Here is a 19737-nt window from a genome sequence, read left to right as displayed (position 1 = left end):
TTTGCATATTGACAGAAATTTAGTGGCGACTTTTGAAGTCTCAGTTTGTAGCGTTAAACGAGAATGTTACTTTTTTACCACATTATGTCACTATATTAACAGGTGTTCAGAAAGTTGCTTCAAATGCTTCACATCCAGACGACAAAAATCCAGAAACAGGGCAAGAGATAATACAACAGAAGGGAAAACAAAGTCTGCACACTAAATTATTCTTACATAAATCGAATGCAGACTCTGTGTCTGCATTATTAAATTGTCTGATGAAGAATGTCACCTCGGTGGTAATTAAATTAAATATTTACGGGAGTCTGATCAAGTGTGTGGACGTTCTTTTCTCTTCTCTGCTATTAACAGGTTTGGCAATCACATTTTCTTCTCAAAAGCTCCACTTTTGCTCTGCTATTTTTTTAATTACCAGTGAAACAAATGGTTTTGTGTGATGAAAAAGGAATCTGTTAATTCTTCAGCTATTGTGATTTTTGTTTCCCTGTCAGAAATAAGAAAAAAACACTTCTTTTTTTTTTGTTTTTGACACCCAAAGGTGTCATGTGACAGGAGAGCACATAGCTGGGGGAAAGTTACTTTTGTGGACGAGGAGGATTGATTTCTAAAGACTTTACATTTCCTTTAAATGTACAAATAATTAGAGAAACATCTAAAACCGACATTAGCAAGCTAACATATAACTTTAACCAGTATTAATGGAAATAATGTATTTTTTAAAAGTTTCCCAGGCAAATGGACAATAGTTAAAGTTAAAGCGCTCTCTTTCAGATTGACTTTTCCTCTGTGAATGTTTTCCTCCGTGTTCATCTTGTCTAATTTAATAGTGTAAGATAACGGCTCTAATTTTAGTTTGACAGGGACATCTAATCCCGTCCCGCTCTGCACGGCTGCTCACACATAATTGTTTGGGAAAAATGAACACATTCGTTTGTTAATCACTTGTTGCCTTGATTATTCTAATTAATTATTGCACAGAATTATTTATGAATGCAAATAAGATTCTATTAATAATTAACTTTAGTAAGATGAGGAACTGCTAATTGACTCGTCACAGCGGAGGAAAATAAATTTGACTTATAAGCCGGGACGGGCAAGTTGTAATCATTGAAACTATAATTAGTATTACAATCAAAAGGATTATCTTAAATCAGGGATTTACTCCGTAAACGCAGTTCAGCCCTTTTCTGTATGAGCAAAATTAAAGACATTAACCCCAGACAGTATTTAAATGTTCTGTTTCCTTTTTCCCTTTATTTATAAAAAAAGTAAATAAACATTCAGGATACAATTTAAGGAAACAAAATAGTTTTATTTAGTACTCAAAATTTTCAAGATAATAGTAACTTTAAAACATAGCTTGCTGTTATTTTACCTGCTGAGGATTTTAAAGCCTAATACGGCGTCTGACATGTAGTACAAATATGTATCATCTAGTGTAAAATTAAAGTGTCCACTAAACAGCTACCATGTGACACAGTAAATGTGTTTTCAAACTTGAGGAGTACACTGTTTTTACTCCAACATGGCCTCGTTCCCCAGTCCAAATCCTTTAGGGCCGAAGTTTTTGGCGTAGCAAACTGATGAGAAAATTAGAAAACAATGGCGAGATAATAATGAATAACATTTTCTGATTTGATGTTCAAATCTGATGTGTGTGTGTTTTGTCTATACTTTGTGCTGGACTGCTGTTATGAGAAAACTTTGCTTTCAAAGTGCATTTATGCAGTATGAATGTGTGTACCTTTACAGTACAGCTCTCCATCCTTGTCTGTCACTGTGGTCGACTCCAGACTTTTACCACACAGGACGCAGCGGAAACAGGTTTTATGCCACGGCTTAACACAACACACAGAATTATTGATCGTAATAATACATAAACAAAAATAAAGTTAGGATATACGTAGCTTTTAAACAGGGCCTGGATCTGTTCTCTGCGTTCGTGTTGTCAGTTAACTGTGTATGTTTCCTGAAAGCTTACAGAAATACGGATGAAACAAAGCAGTACCACAAAAAACTGTGGAGGCAATGTAGCCAAAAGTTTAGGTAAGACATTACCACAGGACACACTCTTCATAAATTCAGCGTAACGCAGGGTGAGTAACTGATATGTCAAAGGTCCTTTGTGGGGTGAAGTATTCCTATTAATGGTCAGACAGATTTTTGTTGTTGTTTGTTTGTTTAGTTATTTTCTTGTTTGTCTGTGTGCAATTTTGGGGTCTGAATTTTTCTGCTCTTGTCTCTGTTAATGCAGCATCAGATTGCACACAACCATTTGACATTGCTATTTGGTCTTCCCTTGCTGGCAGCTAATAATCCCTGTGCTCCTCTTCCAGATCCCTCAGTGGTCCCTACCTGCCTCTCTGGCTGAGAGTCTTCACAGCTGCCTGCAATCAGCACTCAGCAGCCCCGTTCAGTCAGCTCAGCAGCCTCTGTGAGTGTGTAACCCTCCTCTCTGCTTCAGTCTCTGTTTGACTGGGCTGACTTCACCACAGAGTTCTGTCAAGTCCTTTTTTTCTTGGTTTTCCACAGTTTATAGAGTGTTTTGCTCTATTTTTGTATGGCACTACTTGTTTGTCTTATTGACAGCAACAAAAAACAACCTTTTATAAAGCGTCCTTTTTGAGAAGAGTTTAGAGCCACGAGGGCTGGGGCAACAGGAAAAAAGGTACAACCAACTTTACATTAAAAGCAGTGGTTCTTAAACCTTTTCTGCCATGCACCCCTTCAGAAGCCAAAACAAAGTTTAAGCCCCCCCAACCACATTTTTTTTTTTTTATCAAACATTGGCAATAACTGTTATTCAACTGTATATGAATTTTTTTGAGTTTTAGTGAAATCAAACTCTTTTCTCTCTTTGTGTATTTTCTCTACATGAATAATAATCATTCAGCCTTGCCACTTTATATTTTTCTGGTAATTCAGCACCCAAAAGTTTAAGAAGCACTGCATTGAAGTATGATGTATTTTAAATTGTGTGGAAATACCAAGTAAAGGAAACAAAATTTAAGTAAAAATCTAGAGATTTAAAAATGTTTCTTACCTTCCCCGCTCCCATCACCTTCTCTGCTGCGTAGACGGCTTTGGAGCAGCGAGGACAGCGGTCTGAACATCCAAATTTCGGGGAAGATTTATGGGCAGGGGAGCCTGAAGGAGCGGGTCGTGGTGTAGAGCTAAAAAAGAAAAGAAAAACGTTGAGTGTTGATATCGCTGGTCACACACTGTGAAAAGAAACTAATTGGTTTAACTTGAAAAGGCTAATTTACAGGCGGCCTTGAAATATTAAGTTGACTGAATTTTAGAAAACAAGTTGAGGTAATTTTGCAATGATTCAACTTGTCTTTATAAATTCAGTAAATTTAAAATCTAAGGCAACTTGGAAAGTAACTTTTTTAAGTTAAAACAAATAGTTTTTACAGTTTGTTTCTCTTACAGGTAGTAACTTTTTGTTGATTCTCTAAGACAGATTGATCTGTAAACAGTGAATTCGCTTTTATCTACTCAGTGTCTCTGAATATTGACAGTTCAGTTTTGTCCATGCCAATATTTCACTCATGTAGAGTGTATATCTTTAACCTTCCTGTGTCTTGCTTTTTTCTTTTAAATGTAGAAACTAGGAACTTTTTTCAAGTTAGACTTATTTCTGTAGCTGCATTTCAAAAGAAACATCATACTGAAGAAGAATAACTGTAGTCTGAATTGCAGCAATTAAAGGTTCAGTTCACCTAAATCACCAAACATGATGATGAATGGTAATTAAGGGCAGCTAGCAGAAATTTATCAAGTGCATATTAATAATCATCTGCACATGAAACATATCTATATGCAGAGTTCCCACACATTTTCATTGGCAAAATTTAAAAAGTTTTCCTTGACTTTTCAGGGACCTATCATAATAATAACAATAATAATAATGAAAAAAATGTCTTGCCACACTTGCCTGGTGTTTTTCAAACATATCTGATTCAAACATGATTTCAGCTTACTGTCATACATGAAGGGAGGGACAGACCATGGGGAGAAAATGAGGAAACATACATGACTGAAAACAAAACATCACCCGTCGACGCACATTAGCGCAACATTACGGCGACGGCTACAAAAAGTAAATTCACTTATGTTACATTATCTGGAAGGTTATCCATGGAGGATTACTGTACAATGTAATGACACGCCACAAAACTCCATGACTTTTCCAAAACTTTCAATGATTGTGACTAATGGCACAACTTTTCCAGGCCTGGAAAATGTGATTATGAAATTCCATGACTTTTCCAGGGTTTCCTTGACAGTGGGAACCCTGTATATGACTCAGTATCACTAAGATTAAGTGAACTGTTAAACATGTGATTTGGGTGGAATGTCCCTTTAATGAAAACCCAGACTTGTGTCTAACTGCAGCGTCAGCACGTACTCGTGGGTCTGCAGGCCCACTTGTCCACGTCGAGGAGGATCAGAGCTCAGAGCTCCAGCTCCTTGCCCGTATCCGTAGCCTTTTGGCCCGTACTTCTTGCCATAGCAGGATTTGCAGTAAATCTCCGACTCGTGCGCTGCAACCGTGGTGCTGTCAAGCGCTTTTCTGCAGCTCACTGTGTGAAAGAAACACAAATATTTTACACATTTCAACCAGTTGTTTTCTGACTGTGATGTGGTTTTTAGCTGGTCCGGACTGGGGATTATCATGGGGGAGTAATGGAGGTCAAATAAAGCTCCCACCTAGCTGGTTTTATCAGTCAACAGTGGTGTTGATGTCTTGTTTCTATTTGTAGGGAGATAGGAGTGTGTGAGGTAAATGTTGGAGAAAGGATGAACACTTAGCAGATGGGTGAGCTAATCACAGAGGCCTCTCAGAGCTCCCACTGGAACAATTCAGCCATCACACAGACCGACATCCAACCAGCTGCTGAGTGTTTGTGTTTGTATAAAGAACAGGAGACTTATATGAAATGTCACTGGATTAGACCTCTGAGGCTAAACTTTGGCTGTATCTCAACAGGACAAATTCATGTCAGGACACCCGAAGAATCAGATGGAGAGGAGGAGAAACTCGGACAGGCAGAGAACTGCATTTATCCACCAGGACACATTACATGAGAAAATGCGAGTGATTACTGAGAGAACGTAGTCACTGCTGACTGAATGTGAAAGGACAAGAGCAGCAGGAAGAGGATGAAGAGTAGGAGGCATAGAAGTGATAAAATTTCAAACAATTTTGAAGAAAAAGAGGAAATAAAAAAGGGAGAAAGAAGCAAGAAAGACAAGAAGAATGCAAGAAAAGAGAAATTAAAACAAAGAATAAAAAATGAAGGAAGGAGAGATAAAGAAAGTAAAGATGCAATAAAGAAACAAGAAAATGGCAGAAAAGAAACAAGGAGGAAACGATAGAAGGAAGTGAGAAAAAGTGACTCAAAAGCAGGCGAGTAAAAGAGAAAATGTATTTAAATAAAAGAAAAGATAAAGAAGAAAAAGCAAAATAAAAAAAGAGACAAGCAAGAAAACAGAAAAAAGGAGAAAAAAGGAAAAAAGACATAAACTGAATAAATTAAAGGGAAATAATAATAAAAATGTAGTAAATAAAACAAAATCACAAAAAATACTGAGACCACAAAAGACGAAGCGAATACAGACGGATGCTCTTGTGCTGTGTGTCGCTTTTCTGTCAGTTCAGAGGCATAAACGCCACCCAAAGATGTCAACAAGGCAGCTGATAAGACAGTGCCGGGGGACAGTGGTTAACAGCTCTTTAATCTGCTGATCCACCATGACAGTGTGACACCACTGGACCAGTAAAGAGAAGAAAGGACCCGTTTGCTCACTGCAGATGAAGCAGGTCTTATGGAAGCTCCTCCCGTTACACTGGATCTCCTCTGCATGGTACGCCGTCTTGTCACAGGCCGCACACTTGACACCTCCTCCCCAGTTTGGCATCTTAGAGAAACAAACAAAAAAAAAGTGCAATTGATAACTTATTATAATTTGAATCAATCTATTGGTTTCTGACGTCAGAAAATTACATCTGAATAGTTTGACAGAATCTTGTGTAGGTCTGCAACAGTTATTTTTTATGATTACTCTCCAGATAATTTCTTCTGTTGAGCTACTTGATGAATGTGCAAATATGCCTATAGTTATTTCCCAGAATGCAATTCTTTCTTCTGACCAACAGGCCAAAATTCAAAGATATTCAGTTGACTAAAAAAAAGCTATTTTTCACATTTGAGGAGCTGGAATCGGAGAGTTTGGCTCTATGATACACGCTTGAAATATAATTCATCAAATCTGTTATTAAAGTTGTTGATTTTCTGTTGATTGACAATTTATTTAATCTACTAAATACTTCAGCTCCAGTCAAATGTAATATCTAATACGAATTTCTGATCTTATTATTTCAAATGAAGATGAAAAACATTAAAAAAGATACACAACCCAGCTTCTAATGAAATGTGTGCTTGACTAAAGAAACATCTTGAGTAGAAATTTATACATTCACACATGTAGCTCCCACTGGAAGGATTTTTTTGCTGTGTAACATCTTGATCAACCACAGAAAGTCGGCATATTATATCTTAAATTGAAATGAGGATGAGCCAGGACCTCTAACACGTTTTATTTTACATTTGATGTATAATAATTTCATCAAATAATTATTTCAGCATTGCAAATATCTGCACCAGCAGATTTGTGGTCCAAACATTCAGTCATCCGGTGCTCAGATTCCTTTCATGTTCTAGCCAAAATAATCTGAGGTGATGCTGTTAAATGTGACTTACATAACCATATTTAATACAGGAGTGTGAGTTTAAAATCAATATAAATAGCCTCATGAAAATGAAGGGGTCAATAAATAAATCCTAAAAACCTAATCATACCTCTTTATTTTCTTTTGCAGCCCAAACACTCAAACCACTTAATCCTCAGACAGCATTACTCGTATTTTCTCATCAGTTGGACTGATGGTTTCTGTCTCATTTTGACTCATCAGATTTGACTCATGACGACAGTCTGGAGAGGTGGCGGTGCGGCCCCGCCTGGCCTTCAGTCTGATATTCCTGCTCATATCAGAGGCTGCCCTTCACCTCACAGGACTGGTATGTGATATTCTAGGATCAGAGGCTTTACTGAGACGCCAGACAGACAAAAGGCAAGCTGCCTCTCCATCAAACACTACTAGAAATGTCTGATTTTACTTAAGACAAATGTGAAATCTCACTTTGAATCAACTTCTGAGGTTTAGGGCCAAGTCAAAAAGAAAAAAAGTCTAAAAAAGTAAATCTAACTCCCTCTAATATAAAAAGTCTGATCATAAATCACCCCTTTGTTCTAAAATACCACTCTACCACAAACAGAAAGCTTCACTATAACTAAGATAACTAAGATGTGTCCTTACCTTGAATCACAGCCTCAGTGCTCCAGTCCTAACGTGTCGGTGAACGCTCCCCGCTCAGCTTAAATACCGTCCATCTCACCATCACCACAGTCCACCGGCGACGCTCCAATGAAACTATCCTCCTAAAATAACTTGTGACACAGCAGAGCCCTCTGACCCTTCATCACAGGCTGACAGAGGCCTGAACATCAGCCACAAACATTTGTTCTGGACACAGACGGACACAGGAAACTGTAACCATCACAGACTGACTGACAGCTGCGCACACAGAGCCAGCCGCACGGTATGTTATAGGATTATGAGCAGAAATGATGGGAACTCAAAGCACGGAGCTGACAACTGCACATCTGATTATGAGCTCATTGTTGAGTTTCACTAGTGAGTCAGTGATGCAGTAGTCGTATGTAAAAACCAGCTGCGGAGGTCAAAAACAAACATCATGAGAGCGGTGAGAGTGAAGCAGAAGAGTTAAATTGCTGCTGGACAGCTGAACAATGAGCTGGACTGTAAAGCTGAGAGGAGCTGCAGATTCAGCGAATAATTCCCTGCAGGTTCATCACTTAGTGACCGCTCTCACAACGTCATTCAGGGTCCCCACAAAAAACATTTAAAAAAACATTTTCAAATGTTCTATAACATTTTACCCATTTCCATGACTTTATTTAACCCTTAGGGACTGTTTGGCGCATTTTACGCTCTTTTCATTCTTCTTTTTTTTAAAATAATTTTGGCTGTGTTCATACATATGGCATAAAATATCACAAGACTGTGTATTTTTGTTTAATACAGGAATTTTCAGCTCAGTTCCTACAATAAGTCTAAAATATACTGTATAAACAAAATGGTTACATTAACGTTGTCAGAGGATCATGACACACACTCACCCTTTGAATCATGGCTATGGGACTAAAATGATTATTTGACAAAAACTTCAGTTTTGATATTTAATCTTAAAGTCATATATGAAAAAAAGTCAATATTTTTGCTTATCCCTGTATACCATAATATGACAATGACCTTGTTTTCTCTGTAAATAGATAATCTTTGGGTTTTGAAATGTTGGCTTGTCAAAACAAGCTATTTGAAAATGTCACCTTGAGCACTGAGAGTTTGGGATGAGCATTTTCTGATTTTATAGAGCGCCCCAGAAATTAGCTGCAAAATCCAGAAATTAGCATTTTAGCACCTCTGGTTCCCTCATCTTGAAGTCACTGGGTTTTTTTTAGATGTTTTTTTTTTAATGTCTTTTTACAGGCGGTTGATAATTGTTGTGGTGGTGTCGTTAAGCCACACAACTGTAGTGGAGTTAATTTATCACCTAACGTTAGCTTTTTCCTTTTGATACAATTGCATTTACATTTCAAAAATAATAAAAGTGGTGTTCATTTGTGAAGATTATCTTGCCGAAACCACAAGTATCAAACATTTGTTTGGCACAGAGTTTAAAATCTGTAATAATCCAAAATCATGGAAAAATCCCATAGGCTTTTTGATGATGGAAACTTCAGTCTACAAAAAAATATCATTACTATAGACTAAATGATTGATAGTGAAAAGTTCAAATAAAACTATAATGAAAATATTTGTTGGTAGCTGCTCTACATGTTTGTACTAATTCCAATATTTGCGAAGATTTGTCACAAAACTGATTTTCACAAACATGATTTTCACAGAAAAAACTGTATTCAAATTCAGTTGGCATTTTGCATTTAGCAGGACATCAGGAACATTCCCTTATAAATTAAACTTTTTAAAATGTGTGATTAGTCTTAGAGTCCAAAATATTCACATATTCTGAACAAATCCATTTTTAACAGGGGTAACATGTACACATGTGCAAAAATCTTCTCATTGGGTTTAACTTAAAACTAAATAATCAATCAACAATGTTTCCAATCAAACTTTTCTTTCAGTCAAAAATGTCTGACTTAAGTGTGTTGCTTTTTTTTTTTTTTTTTTACTACTCTTGGTAATCTGAAGAAAGGAAATTGATGTTCACACCACCTGCATTAGCAGAAATTACTAAAATAAACAAAGAAAATTAAGAAAATTAATCCATTAAATTATGCACACAATCGTGTTCATGAGTTTAGGTCACAGCCGAAATCTCGAAATCTGCATGGCAGCTACCTGTAGAGCTGGCTGGACGAAGGCAGTGACGCAGTGATGAAATGTTCAGAGGTAATGAAAACTGTAAAATGCTAAACAGACTGGAAATAAAAAAACACAAACCCACCCACAACACGTACAAACACCCACACACACATAAATGTACACAGTCATAACTGGGATTCTCTGGATTTCAGGACTCCTCGGTGGCGACGTCCAGCTTCCTCTGAGGGATGTAAACAGTTTTGGTGCCCAGTGGTCCACTGGTGGTTACCATGGCAGCCAGAGGGGAGAGGGGGACTGGTGTGTGGAAGAAGCTGTGCTGGGGGAGCCCGGTCCCTTTGGGGGTGGTCATCAGAGGCTGAAAGACGGACGATATTCGGTTAGTTTTTAATCTTAAACAGCGTTTCTACAGGTGTAAGACACTTTTATTTAATGATTTTTTAAAGACATTTTTTAAGAAGATAATTATAAGAAAATTCAAGACTGATTATTGGACTAATCGTGTTTCTTTTTCTAGCTTTGCAGGTATTTTGCCAATATAAAGTAAAAATGCGGTGTTAGGTTTGGTGATAGGTATAAAGATCTGAAACACTGGAAATGTGGACTTTGATGCAGAAAAGCTAGAATCACTTTAACAAAAAGAAACTAAAATATATAAATGAAATAAGATACAATGTTTGTGGCAGTTACGACCTCATAAATTCAAATTTGAGACCATTTAATACATTTTAAGGCCAAATATTTATTAAATAGAATTTGAGAAATTTTAAGATTTTTTAAAGACCTGCAGACGTTGATATTATCACATTGATGTTTAATGTAAATTAGTATTCCTGTAAATTATAAATGTTTCATGAAGTTGCAGGACTTGGGAGGGACATAAGAAAGAATAGCTGAAATGCGCAGCAGAGGCTGCACTGATGTTACAATGACACAAAGTGAAATGACTGATTTCCTCAGTTAAAGCAGCAAAGTTTTCTTTACCTGCTGCACACTGATCAGGGTCATTGGCTGCCCTGACACCGTCTGGTGGAGAGGCACAGGGGACACTGGTTTGATGAAAACCATGCCTCTCTGCTGCAGGGTCAGCGGGCTGGGCAGGGTGTTGGCGCACTCCGGAGTCTGGGGGGCAGCGAATCCGTTTCCTGGGCTGGAGCCTGAGATCAGACCCAGGTTCTGCAGGGTGAAGTTGAGGATGGCGGGACTGGGGCTGTGGAGCCGGTGGGCGTGCTGGGCGGTGTGTGGTGAGGCGGCGGCAGCAGATGCAGCGACGGCGGGTTTGTGAATACGAAGGCTGGTGGGTGTAATCTCCTGGGCCAGGTCGGGTCTGGAGCCTGATGATGATGAAATAAAGCAGGTAAAACTAGTGAGTAGACCTTTATGATAATCTGCATTTGTTAGTGAATTAATTTTGAACAAAGAAATAAAGAGAAAGACACTTTTTAACATAATCAAAAAGCAAAAGTCCTAAAATGAAAGAGAATAATCATAGTACACACTCGAAAAACAAGTTTATTTGAAAAATTAAGTCTTGATGATCAATTAATAGTTTAAGCCATTTACCAAGCAAACATGCCAAACAATCTACGGTTACAGCTTATCAAATGTAAGAATTTACAAAATGTTTCTACTTTTATTGAAAATGTGTTTTTTGGGCCACTGGTTTTGTGACAACGCCACTATTGTGAAGGGAGAAACGTGCGTTTTATTTTTATAGGGTTCTATAGTAAGATAACATTAAAAAAGCTCCTGGTATCTCCCATTATGCTCTAACTTGTTGCCATCAACTCTGTTCAGGTGTGCTGCTCCACGCAGGTGAAGGGGGCGTGGCCTTAGGGAACAAAGGAGGAGGGAATTGTTTGGGGGTTTTCGATTTTGTTTGCAGAAGAGGAATCAGAGGATAGAGGTGGAAGCTGGGCAACCTGCCACAGAAAAAGACGTCGACTGACTCTTTAATGGTGATACATCCACCGACTGGAGGCAGAAATAAAACCTGTGTGCGTGGAGACCACGAAGACTGAGTGAGCCATCAAGGAAAGGCTGGATCGTCTCCTGATTCTACCCCGGTGAGCTATTTTTATTTTTGTGCAATGCATTGCTTTTTCCTGGTTTTTATTTTTCACATTTTGGAGGGAGAACATTTGGCATTTCTTTCATTTTATTATATATTTTTCTTGGATTATTTTCATGAAGGAAGACTGTTTTGAGTTGGACAAAAAGGACAGTTATTACATTGGACATTCCTCATGTTACCTTTTTTTTACCTGTGCATTTACTTAATTTGAGGGTTATTACATGAATAAATTACGTTAAAGCTTTATTTAAGTTTCCCCTTAGTACTTTCTTTTGCTGGTGTCAGTGGGAAATTAAAAGGCAGCTCCATTATTTTGCTTTCCTTCCTTTAAATGGGTCAAATTAAACACAGTAATTTTTTCATTTAACTTTTAGCTATGGGCTTTAAAATTAGGCTGATTTTTATAGCTGGACAAATCAATTGATTGATCAACCGTAAAAGTAACGTCTTGTGACCTAGTTACCTGCAGTTGGTGTTTGGTAGATGTTGTAAGTTGGAGTTGAGGCCTTGTTGCTCTCTCTTCCTGAACCCTGAGTTTCCTTGTCGCTGACGAGGGACTGATGGGAGATTGGGATCAAATATCCAGCTGGTACCAAAGTCTGGAACAGGCAGAGAGACAAATGTCACACATAATGCTGAAAATTCACAAACACAACAAAAGGCATCAAAAGCCTCTCCGGTGTTAACTGTTTAGCACCGTGTTTGTGCATTTACCTCGGTGTGGAGCTGTCCCGGCGTGAGGGGGACGACTCGGACTGGTGTTAATCCCGCCTCGCTGTCAGAGTTCGCCGTCTTGTCCTCTTTGTCCAGGAGGGTCTCCAAGCTCTGCTCTAGTGCCGGATTGGCGACAGCAACACCGGGGGTGTTGACAAACTCGGGGTCCAGGTGGAGGGCGCGAGGCGAGGGTCGGTTTGAGAGCTGAGCGCCACGACGAGCTTTGAGACGCGCCTGCAGGATGTCGCACAGTTTTGGAGAGGTGTCCTACAAGAGAGGGAGGGAAATACTTTGTCAGAAGTTCATAGCAACATTAAGAGAATTTTTTTAATGTCATTTTGTATTTTTTGGGTTCCTGCAGTTTAAGGCAAATTAGATTGAAGAGTTTTTTTTAGATAAAAAAAAACAAACAAACAAACAAAAAAACACCACTTTGACTTAAATTTAGGACCAATTACACAATTACCAAAACTGAAGGAAAAAAACATGAACCAAATAAATTCCTTAAGTATCTGGTAATGTATTTTAATAAAACATGTTACAGATTATTTTGAGATTTTACAATGCAACGTCAGAAAAAAAAAACTTCCAAAAATCCCACCTCCCATGTCTCATCTTAAGGATCTGCGGGGATCTTGTAAAAATCTGTTTTACTGATTAAAAACCACATGCCCTTTGATGTTTTTATGGTAGAACTTAAAGAGGACTAGCCACTTGCAATTTTTCTTCAATGAGAATTTTATATAAATGTACCCCGCAGATGGAAATACTAAGATTGTGTGTTGTTTTTTCACCTTTAAAGGGTCCGTCTTCTTGGCTTTAGAGGGGCTGCTCTCTAATGCTGAATCTGAATAATGCCGCTTGAGCGTCAAAGGGCTGACGTCTGACGCCTTAAAGTTTGGCGGGTTCTTAGCTGCATACTGGCCCGTCGGGCTCTGTCCGCTCTTGTCCTCAAACGTCATAGAGCGCACGGCGAGGCTGGTCGGCTGCGGCCTGGCCAGAGGGTTCGGCTTCGGGGAAGACTGGCGTAAATACACGGCGTAGGGCCCGCTCCCCCGCTGCTGAGGTAACAGGACGGGGATCAGGGGTGAACACTGTGTGGGGATGTAGGTGACAGAGCCCGCGGACAGGGATGCCAGCGGCGCGTGAGGGGTGAGGTGGACAGTAGTGTTGACTCTGGTCTCCTGGGTGGGAGTTAGTAACGGCGCCTGAGGCGCTTCCTTTGAAACGGAGGCGGACGGCTCTTGCCTCACAGCAGCAGGCTTTGGATCCCCAGATCCGCTCCTGAAACAAAAAGCAGGACTCAGATTTAAAGATCTGCAATGAATTTGCCACACATTTTCATGGACAAAATTTTAAAACATTTTCCATGACTTTTCAAGGACCCACAATAAAATCAAGAAACGTACATGATGGCAAACAAAATGTTGACACACATTGGTGCATATTAGAGCTACGTTATGTAAACTAAGAGCTTACAGAAAATGAACAGTGGTTACTTTCTGTGGAAGGTTATCCAAAAAAGATTACTCAAACAAAAATACCATGACTTTTCCAAAACTGAATTTTTCTTACTAATTCCACTTTTTATCATAAACCCGACTAGACTGAGCTCAACCTCGTAAAAAAGTGAGACCAAACTTACCCTGACTTCTGGTCAAGCTCAATCTTACAAATAGCAGCAAGTCGGGCCATTTTGCTCGGGAAGTCGGTGTTTGATGAGTCACCTGACGACAAAAAAGGAACAGACTGTGTCATAAACATGCGCCACAATAAATAATAAACCTTTTAGTCTAATAGTTTTCATTTTCCACACTCACTGGGGGTGCTCTTCACCGGACTGCTGGGGGCAGAATTGATCTTTCGACGGTCGTCCTGGATGCTCTTGGCCAGCTTGATGAGGGAGGGGTGCCGGGTGAAGCTGCGTTTGGCCCCGGGCGATGAAAAGAGGTTTTTGGCACAGTTGTTTACAGACGCACGGGATTCCAGTACACATTTCTTCTTGGGGAGGAATTCGGATGCGGCGCTCTCCAAGTCTGAAACAAGAGTTTAATGTTTAATCTGTGAAACTAGGAGATACTAATTTAAGGCTGAGTGTCCATACAATGTTTTTTTTTTTAAAGTGATGGCATGGTGCAGAGGACACCGGCACCTTTTTTAAAATGATTTTCATCTAGAAGCACTCAGAGTAGCTGCACAAAAAAGTCAGGGTGCTCTAACAAAAAAAACACTGAGTACGGTGTGTTTTCTCTTGGCGGCCACACACACGCACACGCACGCGCACGCACGCACACACACACACAAATAAATGAAAAAGGGATGCTGGTGTTTAGGAAAGAACGCTGCATTGCTCTATCATACCATCAGCAGCTCTGACAGTAATTGCTTTAGAAAAATTTAGATATTTCCGCTAGTTTGTACGTAAGCTATGAATATAAATGGGATGCTCGGCTCAAAATTCCCTGTAACTGTGGACCTAAATATAAATAAATCTACGGATACCTTTGACTTGTGGGAATTCTTGGGGGCCGACCCATTCGAAGGCCGGTTTCCTCCCCCTCTCTTCTGTCACGAGGACTTTCTCGATGAGCTTCAGGCTCCGCAGCACATTGGCTATATCGTACAGCCGCCGCACTTTGGCTGCAGACACGTGAAACAAAAAGCAAGATTATCTACTGAACATAATCTGGGAAAATTCACACAACAGCACCTACATCTAACACTAGTGCATGTATCTGCAGGTGTGAGAATCGGTTAATTTTATTCATTGAATCAGATGCCAGCTTTTTCAAATCGCACACACACTGTGGGTACGGCAAGGATGGAAAAATAGAGTGCTGTAATTGTGCATGTATATGTAATAATACAGACTTTATTTTCTTGTGATCAAATTTTTTATTGCTTTTTCATTGCAGTATACAGATATATATCTTGTTTTTGTTTATACATTTAAATCATCAGTAAATAAATAAATCAGTTGTTAGTTATTGTGTTGACTCTTTCAAAAATATTTTGATAGCTTTACAGTGCAAGATGGTTTCACTGACACATTAAAAAGATAATGTATTCACTAAAATACTGTAGTCTTGAGATCAGTTTAAACTTTCAAACTTTATAACGTGTTCCTTTCACATATTAAAGTTACATCTAAAAACTGACACTTACACATTACATTTGACTAAAAAAACCTCTTGAATGCGCTGGCAACTAAAAACTAATATTTAAAAAGTAAAAGTATCGACAAAAAGAATCTAAAATTTTACACTAGCATCATTTTACCAAAAATACTGACAAACACATGTCTGAAAGGCGCTGTACTCACTCTTAAACTTGTTCTTGTCCTGATCTGCGCCCTGGTCCTCTCCAATCAGGATCTTGGCGGCCACGTCCAGACTGACCACGCGAGGATTCGACACCAGGAAGAGCATGACAAACTTCTGGCTCATCACCCTCAGAGATTTGTCTTTTCGACTGTTAACAGAAGCTGGACGGGACGAAAAAGGTAAGCTAGAAATCAGCTACTGCTCCACAAAACTTTGACATTTGACTCGATCTTAAGACACTGTTTGGTGATTTAAATAATCTTGTGATGCAGAAAACTTAATTCAAAAACTATGAGTGAAGACTGCCCTAAAGACTCTAATCAAATCCATGTGTTCACGAGAATATTAACTGCACTCTGGCTTCTCACCTGCTTTGAACTCGACTCCTGGAAGCTCCACAAAGAAAAGCTCCTTCTGTCCCTGCTCCCCGCTCTCAGGGTCCACCACCTCCTCGTTCTCCTTCTCCTCCCCGTCAAAGTCAAACTCCTTGTCCAGGAGACGCTGCCGGATGTTCAGCATCTGTTGGCCGTACCTGTGCTCCTCGCCCACCTGCTTCAAAATGGCCAGAGTCTGAGCCAGTTTGGTGCGGCCGTGCCACGTGTAGCGGTTCTTGGCGGAGCGGCTCACCATGTGCAGGCTCTCCAGCACGTTCATGATATCGTAGATGCGTCGCCGTTCGACATCTGTGCAGACAGATAAAAAAAAACCCACAAAGAAAAAGCCTCAAGTTAATAACTGAACTAGAATAGCAAATAATAAAGAAACTTATCATCATACAGAAATTCAAAATATTTGAAGAAAATAAATGAACAAAATCAACTACTACTATGATTTGAATTTGTGAATTTGCCACAAATTCACAATTAAACCAGACATCAAATTTACGATCAGTGTGGAAAATACTTAAAAATCAGCCTTGAGGGGTGTTTCATTGTCTCAAATTCAAACTACTGATGAGTTTTAATATGATACCATGTGCTGAGTATCAGAATGTTACACAGTATTTGTGTTATTACCGTTACTGTGGTTATTACAGTATCACTATAAAAATGATTTTCAGTAAACAAAGTGGGAATTGGATCCTTTCATCACTAATTTAAACATTTAAAGTCATCATAAAGAATGTGGCGATGAAGACGTGGTTGTTTTTTGAGAGGCTACTTTATTACAGCTGTTCTTCTGTATTATTGGTGATTTTTTGTATATATGTCATATTTAATACATTTTAATTTTGGCTGCTACTTCGGCCAAGTCAAAAGAGATTTTCGATTTAATGGGACTTTCTGGTAAAATAAAGTTTTAAATAAATAACAATCATTTATTTCTCCTAGATAGTTATTTGTAAAAAATGGACTCTGATTACTTGCAATGGCCATTATATAAAATGAAAGATGAAACAGAAAGACAATTTACAGATTCAAAGATAATGAAAGCAACCATCAGCTGCACTCCTAATAGATGGATATTAACAAGTATTTGATAGAGAAGACATACTGAGCTCCGTGGCTACATCATCCAGGCAGATGTCGTTGTTTAGGGCCGGGTTTGGGTAATCTGGGTAGCGAGCAAGGAATTTATGACAGAGCAAACCCAGACTCTTGTCTTTCCTGCTGATCATTTTCTCTGACTCTTCTCCATTTTCACTGTCCTGCAGGAAGATAACAAAAGATATGAAATGAATTCCTTTGAACATCTTAAGTCGTCAGAAAGAGTATTTAATGTGGTTATTAGAGGATTTTTTTTTAACCTGTGAGGGGTCAAGGCCGTCCCGCCCGTCGTTGTCCATGCACAGCTCCTTCTCTCGGTTCCTGATGTCAGGACTAGCAGCACTGATGAGCATTTTAAGGTTGGAAGTTGGTGTCCATGGATCAACAGATCCTGCTTCCCTTCCTTTTTTGGGGGTGGTGAGGGGACCCATGGTCGCCTGGTTCTCCACTAACACTGCACCAGATAACTTCTTTGGAGTATTTTCCGGAACCTGGGGTGCTACAAAGTCATCATCCTGATCAGCAAACGGAGAAAACAAAAAAATAATAATTAAAATAAAAGCCCATTCATTCCGACAGAGGTATATTGGGATATCACCCCCCAAAAAAGCAGAGAAGTTACAGAAGCACTTATATTCCTTTGTACTTACTGACCTTTGAATTATAGTTTTGGGTCAGGTTTTGAGAGTCAGGCGCTGTACTTGACATTTTCCACCTTAGCATAAGAATTTAATAATTAATTATATTGGCTTAGGTACACAAAGCATTGATAAAGTAAAAGAATCAGTTCTGGCACAGTATTAAACAGTTCTAAAATCTTGTTATACCTTATTAAATATAGCAATATCTTATTAAACCATATTTATAAAAGGTTACTACCTTAGAGCTAGAACTAATCGAAAATTTTAATACAGACACTCAGACAAAAATCTATATATCTATATATATAATACTATTGTCAAAGAGCAGCAATTACATTTGTTCCAACTAACAAACTTTAAACTTGTCAAAAGACACTTTTCCTACCTTGTTATTGTGCTTTATCCGCAGTCTTATAAATCTACCATAAATCCATATATTTTTTATCTTATTTTGCTTTGAATTTTAGCATTACCGCTACGTTTTTTAAGTTATTACACATTTTCGGAGCGATATTCTTACCGCTTTTTCCCTGAAATAAAGTTTTCTGAAACCCACATTAGTAAAACAGCGTGACATATATTAGCTACACTGAGTGCGAATTGTTTGGTTAGATCATTGCACGTATTTCCTACTAAGATTGATCACAAAATCAGTTTAAATCTGATCAAAACAGCAGACTATATTGGCGGTAACTGAGTGACGTGAGTTCCAACGAATCGCCAGGGCCAACGGACGCGGTGGTACCGCCCTTTTTTGTTGGAGGCAGCCAATGGGAGCGCCGCGCGAGGCAACGTAAAGGAAGTGGAAACTCGCGTCCCGCGCAGGTAAACTGTTTTTTGAAATCCTTGGCGCGGAACATCTTTACGGTAACATCGGCGGCTCGCTTTAAACTTTGATACGTTTGTGGGAAAGGTTTGTATCATCTCTTAAAGGAGGACGTTTATTTTCTAAGTTGACGTTTTTTTAAAAAAAGGCGTAACGTTTCCGCCACGAAGATAATGTTTATGTCACGTAACGTTAAGCAGAGAGGAGCGCGCGCCGTCTGTTAAATCTGTGTATTGTTAACAAAACAGCAAAAACCGGATAATCTAGAAACTTCACGACGTTACATCAACGGTTTTTGTCATAAAAATACAGCAGCAACGTTAACTAACGTTATATTACAGGGTCAGCGAGCGAGGACGTTTTGTAACGAGGCGGTGGTAACCAGGCGACACCGAAACCAAAGCTTTAAAGCCATTATTGACACATTTTTAATCATTTTAAGATAAAAACCTCCACACGTGAGGTAGATATCACACACAGATACACGCAGACTTACCCAAATCCACGAAACAAGCCTCGTTTAAAGCAAAAGTCCCATCTTCACAGTCATACGTTGCGGATCCGTTTCTGCTATTTCCAAAAGAGTCCGAGCGCTAAAATCTGGATTTTAATACACGTTTCCACGCCAGAGGAAATATACAAAACACCCAAAGGAGAAATAGTACAAAATGTGCGCGGCTTTAAGTTTTCTTTTTTTCCCTCCCTTGCCACTGAGGAGTGGCCTCTTGGTCAACTTTACTACAGATGTGAAAAACTTTGCCCAATTGTGAGGGTGACCAGCAGCATTTGGCCCGCCCTACACGAGCATGCGCGCTCACGTCGAGAGCCCAGCACTGCAGGGAGGCGGGCCCAGAGCAGATACTGTAGCTTCATGTAGCAGATTGACATTGGTTATTTTAAGTAGAAACGAATATGATAACATAGTCTCTATAAGTGCTGCTCATGTGTGTAAATGTAATCCTTGTTTTGTAATCACCCATGATCTTGGTAGGGCTATGATATTCCTGCAGCATGGCTGGATCAACTTTTAAGAGGGACCTGAGCAAATATTTGTTATTAGGCCCCTACTGACCAACTACCACCCCCTTCCCCTGATCCAAAAGTTTCCATTGAGTGCCCTCGGCAACCTCCTGACTTGAATCAAACAGCTGTGTGCAGCATATAACAAAA

General features: G+C 39.2%; 2 protein-coding genes across 4 annotated transcripts; both read right to left on the bottom strand.

Annotated features, from left to right (window-relative positions):
* Positions 1-1235: 1235 nt before the first annotated feature.
* On the bottom strand, positions 1236-7495 carry csrp3 (cysteine and glycine-rich protein 3 (cardiac LIM protein)). Its single transcript, XM_042490842.1, has 6 exons — positions 7391-7495; positions 5820-5931; positions 4418-4592; positions 3047-3176; positions 1748-1841; positions 1236-1583 (listed from the first exon to the last, which is right to left on the bottom strand). Exons 2-6 carry the CDS (start codon positions 5929-5931, stop codon positions 1519-1521), a joined length of 576 nt encoding a protein of 191 aa, XP_042346776.1. The 5' UTR covers positions 7391-7495; the 3' UTR covers positions 1236-1518.
* A 1493-nt stretch (positions 7496-8988) lies between these two features.
* Positions 8989-19324, bottom strand: e2f8 (E2F transcription factor 8). Of its 3 annotated transcripts, none has more exons than XM_042490815.1 (14): positions 19064-19324; positions 17755-17815; positions 17361-17615; positions 17108-17261; positions 15982-16296; positions 15613-15774; positions 14793-14930; positions 14111-14326; positions 13936-14017; positions 13085-13574; positions 12291-12557; positions 12040-12175; positions 10487-10836; positions 8989-9860 (listed from the first exon to the last, which is right to left on the bottom strand). In XM_042490815.1, exons 2-14 carry the CDS (start codon positions 17806-17808, stop codon positions 9693-9695), a joined length of 2787 nt encoding a protein of 928 aa, XP_042346749.1. In that variant the 5' UTR covers positions 17809-17815; positions 19064-19324; the 3' UTR covers positions 8989-9692. The 3 variants fall into 3 exon arrangements, with proteins under 3 accessions (XP_042346749.1, XP_042346757.1, XP_042346765.1); XM_042490823.1 differs by lacking the exon at positions 19064-19324 and adding an exon at positions 18127-18138; XM_042490831.1 differs by lacking the exon at positions 17755-17815 and having other exon boundaries at positions 8991-9860.
* Between the last annotated feature and the right edge of the window lie 413 nt (positions 19325-19737).

Source organism: Plectropomus leopardus, chromosome 1 (assembly GCF_008729295.1).
Source record: "Plectropomus leopardus isolate mb chromosome 1, YSFRI_Pleo_2.0, whole genome shotgun sequence".
Classification (NCBI taxonomy): Eukaryota; Metazoa; Chordata; class Actinopteri; order Perciformes; family Serranidae; genus Plectropomus; species Plectropomus leopardus.
The sequence above is the reverse complement of the archived record's forward strand: the minus strand, read 5'-3'. Positions and strand labels throughout refer to the sequence as shown.